Source organism: Entelurus aequoreus, linkage group LG02 (genome assembly GCF_033978785.1).
Source record: "Entelurus aequoreus isolate RoL-2023_Sb linkage group LG02, RoL_Eaeq_v1.1, whole genome shotgun sequence".
NCBI lineage: Eukaryota > Metazoa > Chordata > Actinopteri > Syngnathiformes > Syngnathidae > Entelurus > Entelurus aequoreus.
Genome location: NC_084732.1, coordinates 85,781,824 through 85,807,857, shown reverse-complemented (window position 1 = coordinate 85,807,857; position 26,034 = coordinate 85,781,824). Strand labels below are relative to the sequence as shown.

General features: G+C 40.6%; 1 protein-coding gene across 1 annotated transcript; it reads right to left on the bottom strand.

Annotated features, from left to right (window-relative positions):
* Positions 1 to 1,132: 1,132 nt before the first annotated feature.
* Positions 1,133 to 25,815, bottom strand: LOC133640120 (uncharacterized). Its single transcript, XM_062033698.1, has 14 exons — positions 25,636 to 25,815; positions 24,125 to 24,330; positions 23,802 to 23,939; positions 22,370 to 22,508; positions 21,317 to 22,292; positions 20,975 to 21,116; positions 17,350 to 17,493; positions 17,206 to 17,271; positions 16,873 to 16,931; positions 10,791 to 10,981; positions 10,324 to 10,724; positions 9,394 to 9,490; positions 2,763 to 2,961; positions 1,133 to 2,655 (listed from the first exon to the last, which is right to left on the bottom strand). Exons 1-14 carry the CDS (start codon positions 25,756 to 25,758, stop codon positions 2,519 to 2,521), a joined length of 3,018 nt encoding a protein of 1,005 aa, XP_061889682.1. The 5' UTR covers positions 25,759 to 25,815; the 3' UTR covers positions 1,133 to 2,518.
* Between the last annotated feature and the right edge of the window lie 219 nt (positions 25,816 to 26,034).

Here is a 26,034-nt window from a genome sequence, read left to right as displayed (position 1 = left end):
TGTGTCAAAAGTTACCTTGATGAACAGTTAACAATAAGAAGTCTGCCTTACATAATATCAGTTGTGGAGTTCCACAAGGATCGGTCCTTGGACCTATATTGTTTCTCATGTATGTCAATGATATCAATATGGTTTCCAAACGGTTTAAGTGTATTTTATTTGCGGATGACACAACCCTATTTTATTCAGGACAAATTATTAAGGATGTGTTAAAGGCGGTTGAAAACAATTCTATCGAAATAAAAAAATGGTTTGATGTATGGATGCCTCATTATGCATCAAAGTAGTTGAGATTCAAATAACAAAGGAGATCAGGTTTTTGGGTGTTAAGATTGATGAAAATGTGTCAGGGAAATCACATATTAATGATACAAAGGCTAAAGTATCTAAAACTATTTCTATTTTACATAAAGTGAAGGAATTTGTAAATAAAAAACATTGTATAGTTTGTATAGTTCACTGATTGTTCCATATCCAGCATACTGTGCAAAACTGTGGGGTAGTGCCTGTAAAACATATTTAAAACCTATCTTTCTTCTGCAGAAAAGAGCAGTAAAAATCATGAGTGGATATGCATACAGGGAACTCACAAATCCAATATTCAAACAGTTAAACTCATTGAAATTTAATGAAATGATAGAGTACAATATCCTGAAAATCATGTACTAAGCACATACACAAATTCTGCCAAACAACATTCAAAACAGATTTGTGAAAAAAGAAAGTAGTTACAATGTAAAAGAAACTGAGCTCTTTACTAAACTGAAATTTAGAACAGGTTTAAAGGAAAAAGTAATTTCAATCAAAGGTGTTAGTTTATAAAACAATCTTAACAGTGAAATAAAACAAATCTAAATCTCATACTGTATTCAAAAAATTTAAAAATCATGATGATGAAAATATATGACTTGGAGTAGATTATTGTTTTCATGTTTAGTTATTTTGTTGTATGTTATGAAATATGTATGTTACAAATATATATAGCTGGTCTTCTGAGTTGAACAACAAACGTAACTGTATGAATAGGGGGCAGATATAAGTTTTACTTCTTTCTGCTCTTCTTTGTTCAGTATTTATTTCAAATGGTATGTTGATGATATGATGAAATGAAACAAACAATCTGTTATTCTAATTATTTTCTATAGTTTTTAATGAACACTGTTCACTTGTTGATGGTTATATCAGCAGATCTAGTCATATGTCCTTTAACACAATGAACACAACAGTGTACAGTGTAAAGTGTGTTTTAAAGATGGTCAAACAAGGGTTTAAACAAACTTTGATCGATTACACGTTTTCCCATGCAGCTCCAAATTCGTTTTTCCGTCTTTCATGGACATACACCTGTTGGTTGTTGACTTTTGTTGGGCTGACTGGCTGTGTTATCGCGATGAATCTCTGCAAGCACCAAGGTCGAAAGACAAGCAAGTCACACTAGCATCCACGGAAAATACATGCCACACACACACACGTACCCCATCCCCCACATCCCACGCCTTCATCGGTTCACCCCCCACGGTATGATTGACAACGGAGCAGTGCACCTGGTGGCAGCATTTTTGGGTCAGATGCCTCCCCCCTCTCCCCAATTGCAAGTCTCAAGTTTTGTGTGTCGTAATATGTTCATATCTGCTTTGCTTGAGTTTTTTTTCTGGTCTCAAACTGAGACCCCCTTCCCCAATAAAGCTTTGTTTGGGATTTCCTTTTTTTACCACCCCATGTTTTCTCTTTTTCCTACCTTTCTATGGGGCGCCGCCCTTGTGGCGACCCATCAGTCTTCCTGTTTTCTCTACCCCTGTCTACCGTATATCTGTTCTTGTACTGTAAACAAATTGGTTGTACTTTTTAAGTGCAGTGACAATAAAGTTGCATTCCATCTGTAATGGAGGGCAGCCAGTGTGTACGTTAGTAAACCCCACTCCCTGACACCTTAAGAGCATGCACTTAAAACCAAGTTGCCGGCTTGTGTTTTTAGCTCCGTGCCTTGCATACTTGTCTTTTATTCAGGAGGACCCAGATTCGAGACCCGAGTGGAACAGACTTGTGGCTGGACCACAGATTATGGCGATTCAGTGTTCCCGTTAGCTCACCCTACCCTGGTAGAAAGATCTCTCCATTGATATTACTGCCCTTACTTTTAATATCACAAGGTCATGCTTAACCAACACCTGTAGTGCAGCTGTATTTTACTTTTACACCCAACATCTTTTAACATGTGCTTTGTGTTCACTTATCTGAGGATTTTCAGCATGCACAAATGTAGACTAATATGCCTATATTAAGATTTCCTTTGCAATAATAATGACATAAATCAATCAGATTATGATTTGTCGTATTTTATAAATGACAAATGAGTATTAAAAGTTTTGTTGTTCACACCATATGTATATCATATATTGTATAGTGTATGCACCCCAACCTAATTTGCATGCCCAAATACATCTGATTTCAAACACAATCAAACTTTAATAAGAGACGTCAACGGTTGTTAAAGTCGCTCTCTTCTAATGCTATGTGTTTAAGTTTCAAATGTTGGCAAACGTTGATATTTAATTCTTGACATTTTGGCTTTGTACACGACCACGGTGCTGATCATGCCAATGACTGCCAGAAGACAGCCTGCGATGAATACCAGGTTCAGATTCAAATTCAGCACTAGAGGAACAAAGAACATTATTTGTAGAGAGCAAGAGATAAAAACTATTAGTATTCGGGGCAAGCAATGTTATTGGAAATATAAAGTCATATTTCATGTGTGATACCTCTGCTTCCATCACTGTCTGCTGATCTCTTGAGGCGCAATGGACCTTGAGAAACAAAATGGTTGGCACTCTGAATGACGGCCTCTCGCTTTTTGTGATGGTGCCCTTCGGCCGTCCCCGTGGAGTTGATGCATCCCTTGGAGCACCTGGTGTTGGGTGCCCCTGCCTCACATACAAGCACTGAGCAGCTGATGTACACCTAAATAAAATGGGCAGATTGTCATGATTCGTTGAAGATAGTTTAAAAAAAGAGTGACAATCAGAGTTGTGGTGAAACTATACATGCTCGAAGCCGGAAGAGGGCGAAATAAAATGCTGACAACACTTTGCAACGCTAGCGCCCTCTAGGCAGTGTTTTTAATATTGCAAGCATTCACTTTTAATACAGCTAGTAGTTGCCAAAATTGTGTGAATGTGCATTTATAAAACTTGTCACATACAACATTGTAACACTTTGTTCCTAAACAACTTAATCCACATCCATACATCCTGGGCTGACATTATTTTGGGTACCTATGTATTTATTTGAGCTGATTGTTTTATTAAGTTTAAATGATTATACAGCATACATCTTCAGTGGGTTTTGAAATTAAGAATTTGTGTTTTGCCCTCATCTAGACATGGTCAAAATCATACATATTGACTCAAATATGAATTATTTTTGTTAAACATCCCCTTATCGGGCTTGAAAGGGAAGGTGATTTCGCAATGCATTGTGGGTGCCGGTTTTCCGTTTTTGCTGGACGTAGGCTATGTTTACATGGCTGTACTGTACCCACGGTAAAGTGAGAGAGAGCAACAAACTGGATTAAAATGGATCGTACAAAATAAATAAATCAAGTGACCGCATCAAGACAAACTGTACCCTAGGCTTGCTACCTCGAAAAAAAAAAGGAATTGATCTATATGAGCACATCCAATGAACAAGAGATTTGAAGAAGCTGTCACCATTGTTGAAGACAAGCCTGTATATATTTCTTCAACAGAGTCAGTTTTTACGCCGGTGAAGTATTTCAGAATGCAAAGTCTGTTAAAGCGCATTGTCCTCCATTCAGATTGTGCATCATCTACGGCTCTCATCTCTTCTGTGTCCAAGATGGAGTGAGGGTGCCCAGCCTCATTTCATAAGCAGGTTTCCCCGAAAAAACAAGCCCATCATTACTTTTAAATACTTTGATCACCGTGCTACTGCTCTGAAAATAATAATCATTAATTTTGTGCTTATCAAAGACTAAAAGTTAACAGACAACATGCTTTTTTCCAAACTAATGTACGTTGTTTGTCGCCTGCAACTGTCTTGGCTAACGCTAACAACATACTAAATGGTACGTATGAAACTGATTAAAACATGCTTCGATTCAAACTTGCCAGTCTAAAAATCCGGTGAACACACCAACATGGCGATGGCGTTAAAAGTCATGTTTGATTGTCTCACGGTTGCTATCCAAGCTATTCACCATCTCTTTATTAGCTTCATAACCCGACTTCTATCGGCTTTGCTTCACGCTAAAAATACGACTACGTATTGTTTCATGTATCATTGTATCATGACTACGATTGTGGCAGTTAATGATGCAGCATCATTTGAACTTGTTTTGAACTTGTTGAAAAAAACAAGAAAAACAACTAAACTTCAGCACAGAGTCTTGCATTTAGCCATGTAAATAAGCAATTCAGAGTCCGGCCAGACCGACAAAGTAATGTGTTTACACGTCACACTTTGAAGATTAAGATTAAGATTGAAGTACCAATGATTGTCACACACACACTAGATGTGGTGAAATTTGTCCTCTGCATTTGTCCCATCCCCTTGGGGATCAGTGGGGAGTAGTGGGCAGCAGCGGCGCCGCGCCCGGGAATCATTTTGGTGATTTAAATCTAAACTACACACTTTTTGTAGCCATCAACGAACATCAAAGTCTGCCTTGATATTTGACCACACTTCTTGGTAAAATTAGTAGAGTTCATCTCGCCTGAATTATTTTTTAATTTTCAAAATACAATTTTTGGTTAAATCAATGTAATGTGCTTAGTGTCACGATGCTTTTAGCATAAATGCCATGTGACTATATTGCATGTATATGCTAATTCTATGCTAAAACCTCACTCTGTTATTTTCAGTCTTGTTATGGTTATGTTATTAGTTTATTTTGAACATGCATACAGTTACAATATCTACACATACACACATATTTTCAGTTTCTCATAACATGTCCTAAAAAGAGTAGGAAGAAGCAGAGCCTTTTTTAGCCTACCTCTTTTCCGTTTTATAGCACTTTGTGCCATCGAGTTACTCCCTAACGCTACTTTACCGTCTAGTCGCCTATACAATTTATCTCTGCCAGAGAAAGAAGCTATGAGGAACTATATCACCGAGGGCCTTGCCTCAGGCATCATTACACCATCCAAATCTCCACTGGCGGCGGGATTCTTTTTCGTTGCCAAGAAGGACGGATCCCTTCGTCCCTGCATTGACTACCGTCACTTTAACAACATCACAATTAAGAATAAGTACCCTCTTCCACTACTCAACTCATCTTTTGAACCTTTGGCACCTGCTACCATATTTACCAAACTGGATCTTCGTAACGCCTATCACCTGGTCCGGATCAAAGAGGGGGACGAGTGGAAGACGGCTTTCAACACTCATATGGGGCATTATGAGTATCGGGTGATGCCTTTTGGACTCACCAACGCACCTGCAGTTTTTCAAACTCTTGTCAATGACATTCTTCGGGACATGCTGGACCAATTCGTGGTAGTATACCTCGATGATATTCTAATTTTCTCCCGTAACCTCTCTGATCACCAGAAACATGTTCGACTTGTCCTGCAACGTCTTTTGGAAAACTGTCTATTTGTTAAGGCTGAAAAGTGCTGCTTCCACTCCTCTTCGGTGGAGTTCCTCGGATTCGTGGTTGAAAAGGGTCACATAAGGCCAGACCCGAAGAAGGTGGAGGCCGTGGTGAAGTGGCCGCAACCCACTACTAGGACGGAACTTCGGAGGTTCCTCGGCTTCGCTGACTTCTACCGCCGATTCATTCAAGACTTCAGTAGAGTTGCGGCACCACTCCATTCACTCACGTCTACAAACGTTCCTTTTGTGTGGACTCTTTTGGCGAGGAAGGCCTTCGAGGAGTTAAAGGAGCGTTTTGTTTCTGCCCCCATTCTAGTCCATCCCGACTTAGATACTGCTTTTTTGGTGGAGGTTGACGCCTCAGACTCGGGGATTGGGGCTATTCTCTCTCAACGGTCAAAGAATGACAATTTGGTTCACCCCGTTGCTTTTTTCGCCAGGCGCCTGACCACGGCCGAACATAATTATGATGCTGGGAATAGAGAATTACTGGCGGTCCATGAGGCCCTGGTGGAATGGAGACACTGGTTGGAAGGAGCTAGACACCAGTTTCAGATCCTTACCGACCACAGCAACCTCCTACACATCCGAGCTGCCAAGAGGATCAACAATCGCCAGGCAAGGTGGCAGCAATTTTTCTCTCGCTTCAATTACGTGCTTTCTTTCAGACCTGGGTCCAAGAACACTAAGGCTGACGCACTGTCTCGGCTATTTCTGAAAGAACCTACCGGTCCGGCAGTGGCAGAACCCATCCTTCCTCCCACTTGCATCATAGGGATGGTAACTTGGAAAGTGGAGGACCTGGTTAAGTCTGCACTGCATTCCAATCCAGGACCGGGAGGTGGACCTCCCAACAGACTGTTCGTCCATCGGGAGCTACAACCCAGGGTCCTGGATTGGGGGCACTCAAGCCTGTTCTCATGCCATCCTGGCTTTCAACGAACCCTATCACTGCTGCGAAGACGTTTTTGGTGGCCAAGGACACTCGGGAGTTTATCGCTGCTTGTTCAACTTGTGCCCGCAGTAAGACGTCACACAGGCCTCCTGCTGGTCTTCTTCGCCCTCTCTCCATTCCTGCCCGTCCTTGGTCGCACATCGCCCTGGAATTTGTCACGGGATTTCCAGCTTCCAGAGGTAACACCACGATCCTTACAATTGTTGATCGTTTCTCCAAAGCAGCCCATTTCATTCCGCTGCGCAAGTTACCTACTGCTTCAGAGACTTCTGACCTCCTCACACTTCACGTCGTCAAGCAGCATGGTATTCCGGTGGAAACTCTTTCTGACTGAGGCCCTCAGTTTACGTCGCAAGTATGGAGAGCTTTCTCCAAGGGAATCGGGGCCTCGGTCAGCCTCACATCGGGATATCATCCCCAAAGCAACGGGCAGGCAGAGAGAGCGAATCAAAGCTTGGAGACCATGCTCCGATGTGTCGCCAGTCGTCAACCCACATCCTGGAGCAAGTTTCTGCCATGGGTGGAGTTTTCCTATAACTCCTTGAAGAGCTCCGCTACCGGTATGTCTCCATTTGAGTGCTCATTAGGTTATCAACCCCCTTTGTTTCCCTAACAAGAACTGGAGATCGCTGTACCGTCTACTAGAGCTCATATTAGACGGTGTCAGAGGGTGTGGAGAGCCGCTCGTGCAGCTTTGGAAAGAGCATCCGAGAAAATGTGTCGCAACGCCAACCGTCATCGCATTCCAGCTCCGTCCTATAAACCAGGACAACAAGTTATGCTTCTCACTAAGGACCTCAGCCTCCAGGTACCTTCTAAGAAATTGGCTCCACGTTATGTTGGTCCGTTCTCCATCATGTCTATCATAAATCCTGTATCAGTTAAATTGGCTCTCCCACCCTCGGTCAAGCGGCATCCAGTGGTCCATGTTTCCCAGATTAAACCGGTAGCGGAGAGCGCTCTGTCCCCTCCTGTCCCTGCCCCCCCACCCTCTAGGTTCTTACCCAATGGAGATCAGGTTTGGTCGGTTAAGGAGATCCTCAGGGTCCATCGACAAGGTAGGGGGCTCGTTTATTTGGTCGACTGGGAGGGATATGGACCTGAAGACAGATCTTGGGTGCCAGCCTCCTACCTTGCCGATCCCTCACTTCTAGAGGATTTCTACCGTGCCAATCCTGATGCTCCCCGGCGCTCGTCGGAGGCCTCGCATAAGGGGGGTGGGGGGGTACTGTCATGACGCGGAGTCGAACCCACGTTTCCTCTGCAGCTGGAGCTGCAGGCACTTCTGTTAACCCCTCTGCTGGCAGCACACTCAGACACACCTCTGCTCGCGCTGAGCACAACACGCCCACACAGCAACAAGCCTGCAAGCAATCAGTCATCAGAGCACCTGGACCTGACGAGGGGGAGCGGCATAAAGACCAGCGGACCCAAGGAACCTTTGCCAGAACGTCGCTAACCTTCCAGTAAGCATCACGTCTGGCATTCCTTTCCCAGTGATTTCCTCGTCCTTGTTTTGCTCTCTCTCCGTGTTTTCCCCCTGGTTCATGCCCTTTTGTATTTCCACAGTGACTCTCCTGACCTCCGTGATCGTGCCTTGTCACTCGACACCCATCCGGATTTCTAACTGCCCTCCTCGATCCACGACCTCCCTGCTCGGACCTAGACCACGCTGCCCTGCTCTTGCCCACGACCACTTGCCTGTCCACGAACTGCCTCTTCGCCTTTCCCCTTGGATAACGATGAAAGATACAACCAACATTTACAGACAACAACCCTTGTTAACATTTACATTATTAATTTTACACATAGTCAACACTCACTCACTTTGAGTAGCATACACACGCCACGTATTCATCAAAGGTTTCAAATAAACCTTGTAAACCTCAGTCCTGCCCTGGTTGTCGCCTCCTTCCCTGCTCTGATACACAACAACAACATTTGGACTCAGTTCCCGGGAAGTATTAAGAAAGGCAGTAATAAATAGGCAATAAAGGGGAAAAGTAATAAATAATAATAAGAAAATAACATATGGCGCTTTACAAGTGGAAGAACACGGTGTGGAATGAGATAGATAAATATCAAAAATAAATAACTAAATAAAAACAAAAATTATCTCAAATAACTAATGTGTCAAAAGTATCTATATTTTGATTCATGGACCAATATAAGCGCATAAAGATTTGGTATCAGCGGTATCGATATTTCAGTATCAATCCGCACATTTATACGTTTATAGTTTGCTTTGTGCCTAGTTTTAGCTGTTTGCAAATGCACCAAATCATTAAACTTAGACATTTTTGATTAAATAAATAAAGGGTTTGAATGTTCTCTATCACAGACATTATGTTTTATTCTAATTTACCTTTTTTGTAACACGATTAATGAATTAAGCATACTTTTGTGACTCAAATCAGTCATCTTCAGCTTAGGAACCTTGACATAAATGAATTGAAGAAATGGGCCAATACACGTTTTGAATACAGTATTTTTAGATTTAGATTTTGAAAAGAGTTTCGATTAAGTTTATTCTGAGAGGATTACAACCAGCAATTGGCACAGAATTAGTAAAATAGCTCTTTTATTGAAGCATCTCCAAATATTTTATTGGGTTGATGTCTGGGCTTTGCAAAGTCCATTCTAGAAGGTTAATTTTAGCCTACCTTTTTTCTTCAAAAAACAGTTTTTATGTTTGTTTGGGATTATTGTCCTGTTGGAACACCCAGTTGTCTCCTAAATTTCAGTCATCTCGCTGTTGGTTTGAGCTGAAGTTGAAAATGCATGGAAGTTTTCTTATTGCAACCATCCAGATAGCTCACCTGATCGTACAGTCCAATGAACTTGAAGGCCTCAATGCTGAACCTGAATTCCCGCTCATGAGAGGCATGGATCTGAAGTGTAGAATCCACTTTACATCTATCAGAGCATTAGTATATTTTGTCATTTTATATGCATGTTTTACACTACAGCCCATTTAACGATGAAATGTACGGTTTATTGGGTTATAAAAATAACCTAATAAATTGAAAAAATGGGCTAAAATCTTCTTATACAGTAGTACCTCAACTTATAACTTGAATTGTTTCTGTGACGGAGCTCTTAACTCAAAACATTTGTGTCTCAAATCAACCTCTCCCTTTTAAATTATTTTAAATCAATTTAATTGGTACTTGGGCTTCCAAAACAGAAATAAAACCCGCTTTTAGATAAGAAATATTGTATAAAACAATACGATAACATTTACTACAAACAACTACAGTATTTTTTGAAGTATTGTAATAATAATGTACAGTATTTATCTTGGAAAGCTTCTCCATCCAAACAGCATCAGCAGCTTCTATATTTCATGGATAAATGCTCGCCGCTTAACGTTTTGTTGATTTCTAGCCATAAGCTAATGCTACAGAGTAAGCCCAGAGGTTTTGGGCCAATCTTGCGGCATTTACTAAGCCAACTAATGGCGGATATGCTTGGAACTCAAATTTTTGCTTACGACTTAAAGCATAAAATTAGCCGAGACACAGCTCTTATCTCAAAACACTTTTTAACTGGGACACTCTTAAGTTGAGATACCACTGTAAAGCGTTATTTCTTTGACACTAGTTAAATAGCTGCATAGTACACACTATTGGAACATTTTAAACATGTTTCTGTGTTATACGCATGTGTTGCAGTGACGGGGTGCATTGATTTGTAGAACACTGGCAACCACAGTTAGCTACCAACAGGGTGTAAAATCTCTTGCTTACCCATTGTCAAGGATAGTGTAGGTCGGGTGGTAGTTTGGGTTGTCATATGGGGCAGCTCTGCATGATTCCACAAAAAGCTCTGTGTTGTTGATTGCAGTAGAAGCTTCTATTTTCATGTAAATCCTGCTTCCTAGTTCATATTCCAGAGGGTAAAAAGTTGGACTAATCATTGTTTGAAACCCCAAGTTTGCGTAAAACTCGAACTGGTATGTGAAAACGCCAAAGCCTTTTTCCCAAACGGTAGTATTGTTTCTGTGTGCACTGAAACTCTGCGTCACATTTCCTCGTTTGGGATACTGGCAGCAGAAATCCAGTTGCAACCTGTTTTTCCTTGTGATTGTGTCTTGGAGGTTGTCCACTGTGGTAATCTCATTTCTAAAAATAAGATTTTCATCATCCTCCTGCAGAATAAGAGTTAATAGATTCAGTCCTGAAGGCATAAGATGTATAAAAGCGAACTCTGTTACCTCCAGTTGAGTGCCACAAGAGTTGAGGGGGATGACGGCAACAACATGCGTGCTGTTGGAGTGTCTTTGGAGGTTGCATTCAACATTGGATGAATCACTGAGCTGTAGCTGATCCAAATGTATTCTACGGAGTGAAGCTTTCCTAATTGCGACCGTCATATTGGACTCAGCACAGGTCACCGTAGCTTTAACTGAAAAGGATATAGATAATTCTTGTTTTTTAAACCACTTTGCGCCTGGGCATTGTGCTGAAAACCTAAATAATAATACGTTGAAGACCATATTGCTTTAGAATAGGGTTGTCCGATATTATCAGGGATATAAATGAGATATTGGATCATACTGGTATTGTTTTTTTTGTTAGAATTTAAATAAAGTACAGTGTGTACCCCGCCTTCCGCCCGATTGTAGCTGAGATAGGCTCCAGTGCCCCCCGCGACCCCGAAGGGAATAAGCGGTAGAAAATGGATGGATGGATGGACAGTGTTACTTAACCATAGCCCATTGTTCAGAGCGGTGTATGGAGAAAGTCTGACTAACACGGTTTTAGACCATCTCCTACATGATTGGACAAAGGGCACTCACGTGACTACAGGGCGCCATTACTGCTACCAAGGTTAAAATGTTGCTCTGTTTCCATCCATCCATGCATTTCTACCGCTTGTTTCAACATGCAAAAATGCCCTGTTGTGCAGCATCGGGGATGCTCCACCCGCCGAAAGTGTGGAAAACATTTATATCGCTTTCCCTGCAACCCGAAAAGGAGTCTTATGAGAACTGAAGGTTCGCCGTCAACAGTGCTTTGAGAGCCACAAAATACAGTATCATGTGCGAGGTAAACACACAACACAACTTCTACGTTTTGTTCATGACAGAACAAACAGAAGCTAATACAAATAATACCAGAATAAATTAATACATTTAATAAAGGGTTTGACAAAAACAGACGATCTTTGAATCTCAGTAAAACTAAAATAATGCTATTCGGAAACAGCAGAAGAGAAAGTAAAAAACAAATACGAATAGACAGAGTATCATCCATCCATCCATCCATCCATCTTCCTCCGCTTATCCGAGGTCGGGTCGCGGGGGCAGCAGCCTAAGCAGGGAAGCCCAGACTTCCCTCTCCCCAGCCACTTCGTCCAGCTCTTCCCGTGGGATCCCGAGGCGTTCCCAGACCAGCCGGGAGACATTGTCTTCCCAACGTGTCCTAGGTCTTCCCCATGGCCTCCTACCGGTCGGACGTGCCCTAAACACCTCCCTAGGGAGGCGTTCTGGTGGCATCCTGACCAGATGCCCGAACCACCTCATCTGGCTCCTCTCCATGTGGAGGAGCAGCGGCTTTACTTTGAGCTCCTCCCGGATGGCAGAGCTTCTCACCCTATCTCTAAGGGAGAGTTTCCTCCACCCGGCGGAGGAAACTCATTTCGGCCGCTTGTACCCGTGATCTTGTCTTTTCGGTCTTAACCCAAAGCTCATGACCATAGGTGAGGATGGGAACGTAGATCGACCGGTAAATTGAGAGCTTTGCCTTCCGGCTCAGCTCCTTCTTCACCACAACGGATCGATACAACGTCCGCATTACTGAACACGCCGCACCGATCCGCCTGTCGATCTCACGATCCACTCTTCCCTCACTTGTGAACAAGACTCCGAGGTACTTGAACTCCTCCACCTGGGGCAGGGTCTCCTCCGCAACCCGGAGATGGCACTCCACCCTTTTCCGGGCGAAAACCATGGACTCGGACTTGGAGGTGCTGATTTTCATCCCAGTCGCTTCACACTCAGCTTCGAACCGATCCAGTGAGAGCTGAAGATCCTGGCCAGATGAAGCCATCAGGACCACATCATCTGCAAAAAGCAGAGACCTAATCCGGCAGCCACCAAACCAGATCCCCTCAACGCCCTGACTGTGCCGAGAAATTCTGTCCATAAAAGTTATGAACAGAATCGGTGACAAAGGGCAGCCTTGGAGGAATCCAACCCTCACTGGAAACGTGTCCGAATTACTGCCGGCAATGCGGACCAAGCTCTGGCACTGATCATACAGGGAGCGGACCGCCACAATCAGACAGTTTGCCCAACCAGTCTACATGTGTTTTGTGGACTTAGAGAAGGCATTCGACCGTGTCCCTCGGGAAGTCCAGTGGGGAGTGCTCGGAGAGTATGGGGTATCGGACAACGTATCATTAACAGAGTAAAAGAAGCAACATTTTTGGGTGGAATAGTAGATGATAAAATGAACTGTAAATCTCATATAAAAATATACGTCAACAATAATTAAAGCAAAATATGTTCTGGAACAAAAATTACTCCATATTTTTTAGTGCTCGGCAGTGTTACCATATCTGAGTCATTGTGTGTGCAAAAACATGGGAAAAAGTCATATTTCTCCATGATTGTTGGTCCAAAGCTAATGTGGGTAGTAATAAGTAATTTTTTTGGTTGTTCTGTGTATTTTTTATTGCATTTATTGCGCCGTCGGGTGCATGTTAAAGAGACTGCTAGTCACTCGCACTACATAAATGTAGCAACTGACTGCGTCAAATACTGTCGCACAATTTTACTTTGATGAAAGAAAAGCATGTTTTATTTAAGTTAATGAACTGGAGTATGTTTAAAACTATACTGAACAAAAATATAAACGCAACACATATGATTTTGCTCCCATTTTTCATGAGTTGAACTCAAAGATCAAAATTATTTATTATGTACACAAAAGATCTATTTCTCTCTAATATTGTTCACAAATCTGTCAAAACCCGTGTTAGTGAGCATATCTTCTTTGCCAAGATATTCCATCCCACCTCACAGGTGTGGCATATCAAGATGCTGACTAAATAGCATGATTATTGCACAGGTATGCCTGAGGCTTACAATAAAAGGCCACCATGAAATGTGCAACTTTATCACATAGCACAATGCCACAGATGTTGCAATTTTTGAGGGAGCGTGCAGTTGGCATGCTGACTACAGAAATGTCCTGGTGTTTCAGAGAATTTGGCAGTACATCCAACCGGCCTCACAACCGCAGACCAAGTGTAAACACACCAGCCCACTCACACATATTTAGACAGGTTTGTGAGCAATATTTGAGAGTAATAGGTATTTTTTATATATAGTAAAAGTTTTAGATCTTTGAGCTCAACTCATAAATTACCATGAATTAATTTACGTGGACCCCGACTTAAACAAGTTGAAAAACTTAATCAGGTGTTACCATTTAGTGGTCAATTGTACGGAATATGTACTGTACTGTGCAATCTACTAATAAAAGTTTCAATCAATCAATTAATCATGAAAAATGGGAGCAAAAACTAAAAAAGCGTTGCGTTTATATTTTAGTCAGTACATATTTAGACGTATTATTTTGGTTGATTTCGTAAGGAAAACTAACGTCATAACGACTGCAGTTGCATGCTTAAGGGCATAGCAAAGATGGTGCATATTGTTTAGTTGGCCATGTATTGTCAATTGTACGGAATATGTACTGTACCGTGCAATCTACTAATAAAAGTTTCAATCAATCAATCAAAAAAACAGGCCATAATCTCTTTATATACGACTCTGCCATTGTTGGGCCTTGAGCGCCCTCTACAGGGCCACCAAACATTATCTGTTTCTCAACTGTTGTCTGTATGGGCCAAAGTTGAAAAACTTTTCCACCAATTGGGGCAATAATGACAATAACAAACAAACAAACAGAAGACCTCTGGAACTAAAGTCAGAGAGGTTTTTTAAGGGCAAAAATTATGACTAAAGTGGTGAAGCTGTATTTTCATTTGCACTTAAATTTTATTGACAGTTTATGTAGTAAACATATTTATTATTAATTTAGTTAAAACATTTTTTTTAACACTACTTAATTGTATGTACATTTATTTATTTAATAATTTTTAAGAGTCCCTTCTTTTGCAGTATATTTGATTATTGTTAGTAAGACGTTTTCCTTCAGTACTTCTAATTTATTATCACACCTCAGGAAAAATCACTCGGGGTCACACTCAGCGTTTATGCAGCAAAAAATGATAAAGAGCGAACGGCTGTGCCGAAAAGAACTATAGCCAAGACTATTTTGTTTAACCTTTTTCTGTAACTTACATTGTAGTGCAGTATATAAGTGTAGTCAGGCTCAAGGTAGAACTGAATCCAGCAATGTACAGAGACATCCTGGCTGAAAACCAACGCTTCCCATTCAACCTGATGGACCTTGAGAGGTGCTGTAAAGAGGAATGGGCAAAAAGGAATGGGCGACACTGCCCTACAAACTGTAGGTGTGCCAAGCTTGTGGCATTGTATTAAAAAATCCTTGAGGCTGTAATTGCTGCCTAATGTGCATTAACAGAGTATTGAGCAAAGGCGGTGAATACTTATGGAGATGTGATTTTTAAAGTTTTATATTTTGAGTAAATTTGCGAATAAAAAAAACAACTTATCACATTGTCATTATGGGGTATTTTCTGCACACTTTTGAGGACAAAAATGAATTTTATTCCATTTTGGAATAAGGCTGTAGCACAGTCACGTGCAGTCAGGGGAGGCAGGTGAGGCAGTGCCTCACGTGCCATCATGGAAAGAAAAAAAATGTAAAAAGAAAAAAAATTAATGAAATTGTTATATGTATCCAGTGATTATACTTTCTAAAGTTATTTTCCATTTAACTTCACCAGTTTTAGATTACTTTTATTCAAAATCGCTGAATTTTCACATTTGCCGTTCAAATACTGAGAAGAGACTTGCGGGGAGTCAGCAGCCAGTTGAGCCTCACCATGGATTGCGCAATGACTCGCCTAACTGCTGGCTGCTGTGCAGTGAGACCGTATTGCTATATGAATTATATTATAAATTTCCATAGTTTAGTTAGCTGAGGTATACAGTGTCTTTTGTCAACAACTGTATGTGTGTAACGTATTTCTTGTGCTGAGCAATCATAAAACGGCTGCGAAGACGCACTGTGTGAGGCACCTGTTCTCCCGCCTCATGGTGTTAGAGGGCGCTAGTGATCCCAGGGATCATTCTTGCGATTACTCGGCTGCAGAATAAGTGACAACAAGCTACAGTTAGCAAGTCAAGTGCAGCGGCAGCGATCGTTTATTTTTTCCTCTCGCTTGGACTTTTAACATGGAGGATTACATACATAATTTATTATCTAAAATAAAACTGTTTTCTAAACTGGACTTTCAATCGAAGCATGAGGTAATAATTAAAGGAAGACCAACGCCGGAGCTAAAAGGTTTGCTTCAGACAGTGATCTCCATCGAGACAGAGAGACTTTTAAAACTGAAGAAAGATAAGGAAGACTTCTATAAACAAGTTATCAATGCTTTTGTTCAGAAGTAGCGGCGCATGGACTTCATTTATAAGTAAAGATAAGACCATAATAACGTTTTTTTTTATTAAATGTGCTTTTTTGTGGGCTACAGTTTGTATGTGTAAAGAATGCTGTTATGAGCTTTTAAACATAACCCGTTAACTGCTGCCAATCAAATGGTGAATAAGATACTCTTTAGGGTTCATATGTTTGTAAATCTGACTGTGATGAAGTCAGTGCCTCACCAGCCATGAACCTCACCGCACTTCACTGTAGTGTAGCATAACAAAGAGGGGAAACAGTGAAGCGCTGTGAATACTTTCCGGCTGGACTGTATGTGTTCATTTGTGACACCACATGTCACCAGACTTTGGTTTAAGGTAGGAGCTGTTGCATATATTGATATCAGTTCATATTGGTTTTGGTAAATGTAAAGATGTAAACAGTCTAGGACAGTATCAGCATATTGGTAAGAAAGTCAACATTGAGCCTCTTTAGTTAAAAATGTCAACATATTATTTCGCAAGTTATCAAATTAAGGCTTGTGTATGCATACATCTAGTCAATATATATTGTGACCAAATGTATGATTACAATGTTTTGATGATTCCTTATACATACATTTGTATTATATGTGTATCGAATTTATAAATATTATTACAGACCCTTTTTGTTATGATTTTTTTTCCCCTCGATGCTGAGCAGCCCTACAGTACATTGCAAAATTAACCCAATACTGAATTCAGAAATTGGTAATCTCCAGTGACTCACTTGTCTCGTTCCGAACGTCAAGAAGAACACACCTCATTTCAGACTGATAAACGCTTGATCTGCAAAGAATAGGTGAACCCATTTAAATGATACAAAAATATTGTTGACATGTAAGATTCTGAAGTACATTTTCAAGTCTTTTGTGTCTAATACATCAATAAAGTTTTTTTTTCAACCTTGTCCCAGGTGAATAGCATGTCTGTTGGATTGATGCATAGCCTACTAAGACATACAGTACACTATAACTTTAAATATTACAATAAATTCAATTGCATTAAAGACACCCACTGAATACAACATATTTTTGATACAATTGAATAAATAGTTACTCACTGTAAAGGGGTGCTATAGTGGTGGTAATAAGAATCATATGAGGATGTGGTTGTGGTGTGAGCAGACCTGTGAAATATAAATTATAACATTGTTAAGCTTTTACACATGCACATCAATGCTGAAATGTGTTAACCCAAAACTCACTGTCTGATTGATTCAACAGCAAAACAGAGTGGGTAATGTCCACCCATGTCACCAGGCCTGGGTGTCCACCTTATGGCAAACTCATCATGTGTGGTTCTGTACTTATTGGTGTTCACTGGCCCACTCGTAATGATGTCATATATTCTGCGTCAAAACAAAACAAATCATCCTTAAATTTGATTCATACAGAAATAGAATACGGCGATGAGGTGGCGACTTGTCCAGGGTGTACCCCGCCTTCCGCCCGAATGCAGCTGAAATAGGCTCCAGCACCCCCCGTGACCTCTAAAGAATCAAGCGGTAAAAAATGGATGGATGGATGGATGGACAGAAATAGAATACACATCCATTATATATATATATACAGTATATAGTACCATTTAATAATGCTGTAAGGGAAACTTAGGATTTGTTTAATTTCTTAGTTGATTATGTGATTTGTCTTCCAGCCTGATGAATCCCTGCACATGCCAAGGCTCCAACCCATAACCCCACAACCCCTCTGACTGCCAGTAGGTTAAAAGACCAACGCATTTCTTGAGGCAAAGTTTGAGTGAGGTTTACTTAACGTTCTAGTGCATAGCTAAGCGAGCTGGCATCTGCTACATTTAGGGCCTGATTTACTAAGATCTAAATATCACACATTAAACAGCCTGTGCAAACAATAAATTAACGTTTGCAACACGGCATCTAAGTGGCCGTGTTGCGTTCGATTTACTAAGACTGTGTTTACAATTGAAAAGTGATGCAGATTACCTTATTTAAATGAGGATTTTGCGTGTACTATACGGGGCATCACCACAGAGGCACTCTCATTTATTGCACATTTATTTTATCATGCTCCTACCTACAGATTTATGCTATGTTTTGATACATGCAGGACTTGTACTACTTTGTATGGGCATTTTAGAAGCAGTCCTGCAGTGCATCTACCGGTACATTGAAATAACTGTTTTGTTTTGTTTTACCGCCCAAGGTACGCTCATTGGAGAGAGGCTGCATTTACTCCGCTCACGACGCAAAAAATTGTATACCCAAATACCGGTAAGTTTTTTTTCATATAAAAAATATTTTTATAATACATAGTCTAAGTGAAAAAAACTAACATCATTAAAAAAAAGACTAAAGGACACCAAACGCACCTACTGAATTTGTTTTAATCAGCCCCTTTAGTCCTCTAGCAGCTATAAAATTATAAAATTATATTGCTGAAGGGACGATATGCCTAATATTTTTTTATGTCTGACCGTTCAAAATGTTGACACACACACGTAGTACGGAGGATTCTCGTCCGTCTGTCGTCAGTGCAGCGCGAGCACTGACACAGCAACCATGTGTGGAACCAGGCACGTGCACACATAGGGCCCTATGGGTGCTTGAGCCCCTGCCATTTTTTGCCTCGTCTTAAAAAGTGCCCTCTGCCTGTGTGTGTGTTTTTTTTTTTTTCTTTAAACAACATTAATAAATTCCTGTCAGGGATGTAAAAAAAAAAAAAAAAAAAAAAAAAACTCCACGTTTTCTTGTAATACGGGGTTGTTTGAGCCTGCCACTTCTGCCAGAGAGAGAGAGAGAGGGCGAGTGAGTGATTAAGTGAGAGGAGAGAGAGCCAACTGCGCCCCTGAGCCAGAGACGTGACAGTGGAGCAACTTGAACCTGTGAGTTATGTTATGGTCTAGTCGCCGTCCACTTATTCAGCATCTAATATGGGTAATATTGCAGAAAAACGCTGTATTATTCTATTATTCAATGTGTCAGCTTCTGTTTTTGCCGGACGTCGGAGCACGGCACATCAATTGAGCACGGCACATCAATTCCGCACAGAGCAGAGCAGATCGTGCGGGACAGGAAGTAGTGTACAAAATACAAAATAAAACACCGGGTTAATTTTCTAAATAAAATGCACTGTGTTTACGGCGGATCACATTTCTCTCACAGTAGAGGTTTAGATATAAAGTTTATTGTGACTTTGCTATTACTGTGTGGGTTAACAAAATAATAACAATAATAATGATAATAATAACAATAATAAGAATAATAATAATGATAATAATAATAATAATAATAATTATTATTATTATTAATAATAATAATAATTTCAGCATTCTGGGGATATAAGATGTAGGTTATCTGTTAGGAATATTACCATCTGTATTTAAACTTGATTCATGTTGATTATGCCTGCAGCACAATGCCAAAAAAAGAAAGGATACAGAAAAGGAAGGAGAAGGAGCGCCAGGAAGCAGCTAAGGGTAGCAGACCTCTTAATGCATGGCTAAAATTGATGATTTCACAGCATTTCATGGAAGCCCTGAATTTACATTGAGGAGCATATTTGGGTATGTGTGGCCTCCATCCTACAGCCCTCTACTGGCCCCTGGTCCATATTTTTGGCCCTGTATTGCGTTTCAGTTGTTTAGTCTGAGCGTTAAGTGAGAAAGACCATAAGTTACAACTTGATGGCGTTTTCATCAAGTTAAGGGAAGGACAGATTTTCACATTGAAGTTTTTTCCATTTGGGTATTTATTTTTGTATTTTTTTTCAAAGTTCATGTTGCACTGTTCAATGTTCAATATTAAAGTGCTTATCTTTAACAATAAATAGCCTAATAATAAACCAGTGTTTTGTTGCTTTTCATGTCTTCCAAGCCTATGATAATGTGAATTAACTCATTATGACAATAATTTGTTGACACAAAAGAAATGGCAATCACTTTTACCTACAAAGGACACACAGTTAAGTAGTTAGCTTCCTATTAGCAAATTTCATTTTACATTAATTTCCATATTGTGTAAAGGACCAAAAAAAAATGCCCTTTTCTGACTTTGAGCCCCTGCCCCTCTATGATTATGTGCTCGTCCCTGTGTGGAACTGTCAGTTTGTCAACTGTACCGCTAAATAGTGCTCGCAAAACGGTCATGATTGTTGATGAATCACATTGCCCGTGTTGTATATCATATTTGCATATTTTCTTTCCAATATTATGGGTAATTGATAATCAGCATTATTCTGCATATTAATAAAGACAGACGCAAAATGGATTGCACGCCTTATTCTGCTCACTTAACAGACGCAATCCACTTTGCACATGTTTAGTAGATCAGCTTTGCGTGTGCTATCGGGTTTGCACTTGTTTTCCTACTCACAAACCTTTAGTAAATCAGGCCCTTACTGTATATCCATACATGGATTTACAATGCAGATTGAAAATCTGCATCTCTTGGCTGTGGGGTAAACATATCTGTCACTACGTTATTGTACTGCCATTATACATACATTGGAGTAAAAACATCCATCCATCCATCCATTTTCTACCGCTTATTCCCTTCGGGGTCGCAGGGGGCGCTAAAAACAGTGTATTCCTAAAGTATCCATCCATCCATTTTCTACCGCTTATTCCCTTCGGTGTCGCGGGGGGCGCTGGAGCCTATCTCAGCTACAATCGGGCGGAAGGCGGGGTACACCCTGGACAAGTCGCCATTCCTAAAGTAATTGTAACAAAATCAGTTCTGCATATGTCCTTAAGCAATGACTGCTGGCAGACGAGAATATATTCAACAAAGAGAATATTTCAGTCCATTGCAGTAGCTTTGACCTCTTGTCATGAACATGATCGCCGTCACTTACGTTGCATAGCTAGCTAGTGCTTTGACCCGGATCTCCACTTCCTTGTTGACCTCTGCATGGATGCTTTCTCCATTTTGGGGTGTTGGGTACACAAACTTAGGTAGGTAGAGTCCTTCTTGACATGAAGGAACAGGGGGGTCCACTGGATGCCAGTAAGAGATCAATTTAAAAATTGTTGTAATATCAGATAGTAGATACACCAGTTTGTATAGTTTTCTTCAAAGCATATTTGCTTTCGGCTTATTACATTGTACATAAGACAATAAAAAACATAAGGCAGCGCTAAAACCATCATATTGTTAAAAAATAATTAATATCATATTGAAGTAAGATCTGACTTACCCAGCAAAGAGAATTGCAAAGGTAGTTTGCCAATTGGTGGAATTGATGTGGCATTGATGTGTCTTGTAGTGGCTCTATGTGCTGTGGTATGTAAGATTGTAGTGGGCCAGCCTCCCCATGAGTTTCGGGTTGTAGCAGGCCAGGTCCTCCATGGGTGTGGGGTTGTAGCAGGCCAGGTCCTCCATGGGTGTGGGGTTGTAGTAGGCCAGGTCCTCCATGGGTGTGGGGTTGTAGCAGGCCAGGTCCTCCATGGGTGTGGGGTTGTAGTAGGCCAGGTCCTCCATGGGTATGGGGTTGTAGTAGGCCAGGTCCTCCATGGGTGTGGGGTTGTAGCAGGCCAGGTCCTCCATGGGTGTGGGGTTGTAGTAGGCCAGCTTCCCCATGGGTTTGGGGTTGTAGTAGACATGTGTCCCCATGGGCGTGGTTTTGTAGTATACCAGCCCCTCCATGGGTGTGAGGTTGGAGTAGATCTGCGCCCCCACGGGTTTGGAGTTGTAGCAGGCCAGCTCCCCCATGGGTGTGGTGTTGTAGTAGACCAGCTTCCCCATGGGTGTGGGGTTGTAGTAGACCTGCGCCCCCATGGGTGTGGTGTTGTAGTAGACCTGTGACCCCATGGGTGTGGTGTTGTAGTAGACCTGTGCCCCCATGGGTGTGGTGTTGTAGTAGACCTGCGCCCCCATGGGTGTTGTGTTGCAGTAGACCAGCTTCCCCATGGGTGTGGGGTTTTTGGTTTCAAATTGCGAGTTGAAATATACCACGGATGCAATGTGGATCTAGTGATACTTTGAGGAGTGGCCCAGTGACCAAAAGGGGTTACTTCTCTCTTTCTCCTGACAGCCAACGATGGCCTGAAAGAATGGGATCCATCACTATAGACAAGTGTGATGGGTTGTTGGGGGAAGTCCTCCACCACTAACTCAAATCCAAAAACTCTGGAGTCAGTATACATGTAGTTGTAGTGCAAAGTGCACGTGTCCTGGAAAAAAACAACACACTTCTGGTTTATTAATAAGGCAAAGAAAGACATTATTTGTCAGCTAATTTTCAACAAACCTCATCCAACTGAAAGCCCACAGGTTGTCTGCAGGAGCTGCATTCCGTATTGAAAAGCTTTCCATATCTGCATCGGACTTGGTCACCATCAGGGTCAAATGCCATCAGCTTATATGTACGTGGGCAGTTTTGAGGAACTCTTGAGTAAACAAATAAACTCATCAACAAAACAAGTACAGTATACCAAAATAGTTTGATATAATTTTTTATTAGAGAGTCATATTGTTTGCAACAAGCAGTGGAAAAAAAGTATAACTAGTTTTTTTTCATGATGTGACATTACGATCTTTTATGATCATTCAAGACGAAAGGTCCACGAAAGACCGAACTGCCCCCCCTGCCAATGCACTATGTCTGGGGTCCCCAAAAGTTTTGACTCGTGGGCCACATTGGTTTAAAATAATTTGTTTGGGCGTTGGGCTATTTGTGTGTGTGTGCGTGTGTGTGTGCGTGTGTGTGTGTGTGTGTGTGTGTGTGTGTGGGTGTTTGTGTGTGTGTATGGGTTCATATACTTTATATATATATATATATATATATATATATATATATATATATATATATATATATATATATATATATATATATATATATATATATAGATAAATATATAATTTTTGTTTTTGTTTTTGTCTTGTCCGCACAGTTTCCCCCTCACTTGTTTTTTTTATTCTTCTTTCTATCCCTTCCTGCTCCGGTGTGGCCGCGCAAAACACTAAATATAACCAAACAGTTGATAAAGTCAAAAACAAATAACGCAACAAGAGAAATTTCCCACACTTCTCATTTGTAAAGTAAATCTGTACAGCAGAAATGGGCATAAACAACTTTTTTTTTGTTTTAAACTTGGGAGGTCCCGCGGGCCAAATTGTGGATACTAGAGGGGGGGAATAGTCATTCACATCGACGTCCCACTGGGGTGAGGTTTTCCTTGCCCGTATTTGGGCTCTGTACCGAGGATGTCGATGTGGCTTGTGCAGCCCTTTGAGACACTTGTGATTTAGGGCTATATAAATAAACATTGATTGATTGATTGATTGATACTGCTGAGTGGCACTTTAGGGATCCTGGCACTATGCTATTGGCTCTGCAGATTGCTGTGGCTCAAGCACAGACATTGTCACTTGCATTACTAGAGAGGATTTTTTTTAGAGAGTTTAAATCTGATGGAGAAAAAAAGGGCAAAAGACAGTATGGTAGTATACCGGCAAAAACAGGAGGGTTCTGAGGTGTCGGAGAGGATGACTAAGCACAGACGCAGAAACGTTTCTCTCTATACGAGACTTCTCCGGCGGTCACTAGGGGGCCCACATCATGAATTGTTAACTCGCCATAAAACCCCCAGACCAAATCCTGTGCAGTCCCCAAAATGTCCATAATTGTTAGTGGACCTATGCAGCGTTTTATATTCCTTCCTGTGCCTTTTGAGCCTTACCGAAGGAATGGTAGAGTGCCAATAGCTGGTGATGTGTTTGGCACTCCGGTATCAGATCTTATACCCAAATCCACAGTGGTCAGCTGTCTCCAATTGCCGAGGGAGTTTCGGTTAGGAATCCAACAACAGCTAGCTGACCTGAGAGGTTTAGAAACAGCACTCTTGAACTACAGCAACTTTTGAAAATAGACACAGCACAGTACGTTATTATTGTTCGTGTAAGTAAGTAATGTTTATGTATTTATGAATTCATAGGCATTTTGTATGTAATACTAAGCTGGCAGTAGTAGCTTTTAAAGGACAAAAAAAAAAAAGAATCCTACCGCAAAGAGAAAGGTTTGTCGAAAGGGAGATGTCTTGTTATTACCGTCTCTGCCTCACACCATTGGCTGTTATAAATTGGGGCGTTGCTGCTGTGATCAAGTATGCTTCTGTTTCTGGAAACCTCGTTCCCACAGATACCATGGTAACAATTAATGAACTGAGAGTTGTAACATCCATCGAAGGTTGCCCTGTTACGAATGGTGACCTGTGAAAAAGCATCCCAAAAGATATGTTTTTTCTTAGGAAGTTGTGTTTGAGATACTGTTGAAAAATATTCACTATTTTCAAAAATCATAATTTGTGCCATTTTTAATGATGCCTGCATATCCAAATACATCCATTTAATAAAGTCAAAGGGCTACAAGATAAATATCCCACACTTCTCTTTTGTAAAGTAAATCTGTACAGCAGATATGAGCATCTATATCAACAATATCATTTGCCTGAGAGGCTGAAGATGTTTTGTTAAAAAAAAAAAAAACAAAACCCAAATGATCCTGGTCATGTTTTACAAAGTGCATAACATTCTATTAAACTATACATTTAGGGACTAATCTACCAAGATCCAAATACCACCTGCTAAACAGCTTGTGCAAACTATAAAATTATGTGTACTAATTGATCTAAAGTTGATAACAAGTGCAAACGTGGCGTGGAACGCCTTAGTTAAATAAAGTTTCTGCATGTACTAACACTATTATGTTAGTACATGGAAACACTCATTTACCTCTACATTCATGTTATTATACTCTCCATTCAACATGTGGGGTTTTAGATTTTGTAGAACAAGCAGCACACATCTATAAGATGTAACACATTTTTGACAATATAGAAACACAATCTAGACCAAAGAAACTATTATTAGCATGCTGGCAAATTTCACTCCAAAATACAGCCTGATAAATAAAACTGTTACCAAGTTTTGAGAAAATAAATGACATGTATTCAAGTAAAATGCTTAAAAACTTTCTTGGATGACATTCTGGCGATAAAATTGCATTTGTTGTCAAATATTACGGTCTTTTCTTGGCAAATTGTAGTTATGCAAGAGAGTACTCACCTGTGATTAATTATAAACAATTCCAAAATGCGATTAATCTGATTTTTTTTTTTTAAATCATTGTTTAACAGCCCTCATATTTACATGATGTCCAAATATGAATCTAGTTACTGCAGAAGTTGTTTTGTTTTAATTTTACTTTTTGAATCAAGCCATTGCAACAAAATATTAATGATATGATAATAAATACCACTATTTACTGTATACCACTATTTGAATGATAGTAACTTAACATAATTGTAATGTGTTATATATTTTATTGAAACACATTTAAACAACAATATTACATATTTTATATTCTGGATAGTAAAAAGATACTGTCTAAATGCACTATCATAATTGACAAGAAAAAAAAAAACAGCGTGAACTTTTTAATCCCTTCATAAAGTTTGAAATTACAAAAACAACACAATTACACAAATCTATTAGTGTTAATATTCGATCACTCACGATAAACGTCCCGTCAGAGTTTTTCCCGCCATAGTTATAGGTGGTGAGTCCTCCAAAGTGGTGTGACGCAGACACCACTGAGACCAGGACCAGGTGCAGCAGAGGCGCTGGTGTAAAAACCATGATGTCCCAACCTCACTTTTGCTCTGCTCAAAAGGTCTGTTGTTTGCGTGCGCTTTCCGCATCTTTATATATGCACACAAGCCCAGATTTTGCAGGAAACGTGGTATCGCCTACTGTACTGGTATGTCCAGTATGTTTTTAAGAACAATGAGTGCGAACAGGTTTCATTGAACAAACAAACTTTGCTTTGGATGCTTTACTGCAAAAATATTCATGGGAATACAAAGGGGCGGTCATTCAACAGCAACAACACTTATTTCAGTATGAATAACATAG

Coding starts and splice junctions, on each gene's coding strand:
- LOC133640120 (XM_062033698.1), bottom strand. CDS start 25,758: ATGGTTTTTACACCAGCGCCTCTGCTGCACCTGGTCCTGGTCTCAGTG. Junction 10,982..16,872: donor TGACGTTCGGAACGAGACAA/GTGAGTCACTGG, acceptor TATCCTTTTCAG/TTAAAGCTACGGTGACCTGT. Junction 2,656..2,762: donor AGACAGTGATGGAAGCAGAG/GTATCACACATG, acceptor TTGTTCCTCTAG/TGCTGAATTTGAATCTGAAC.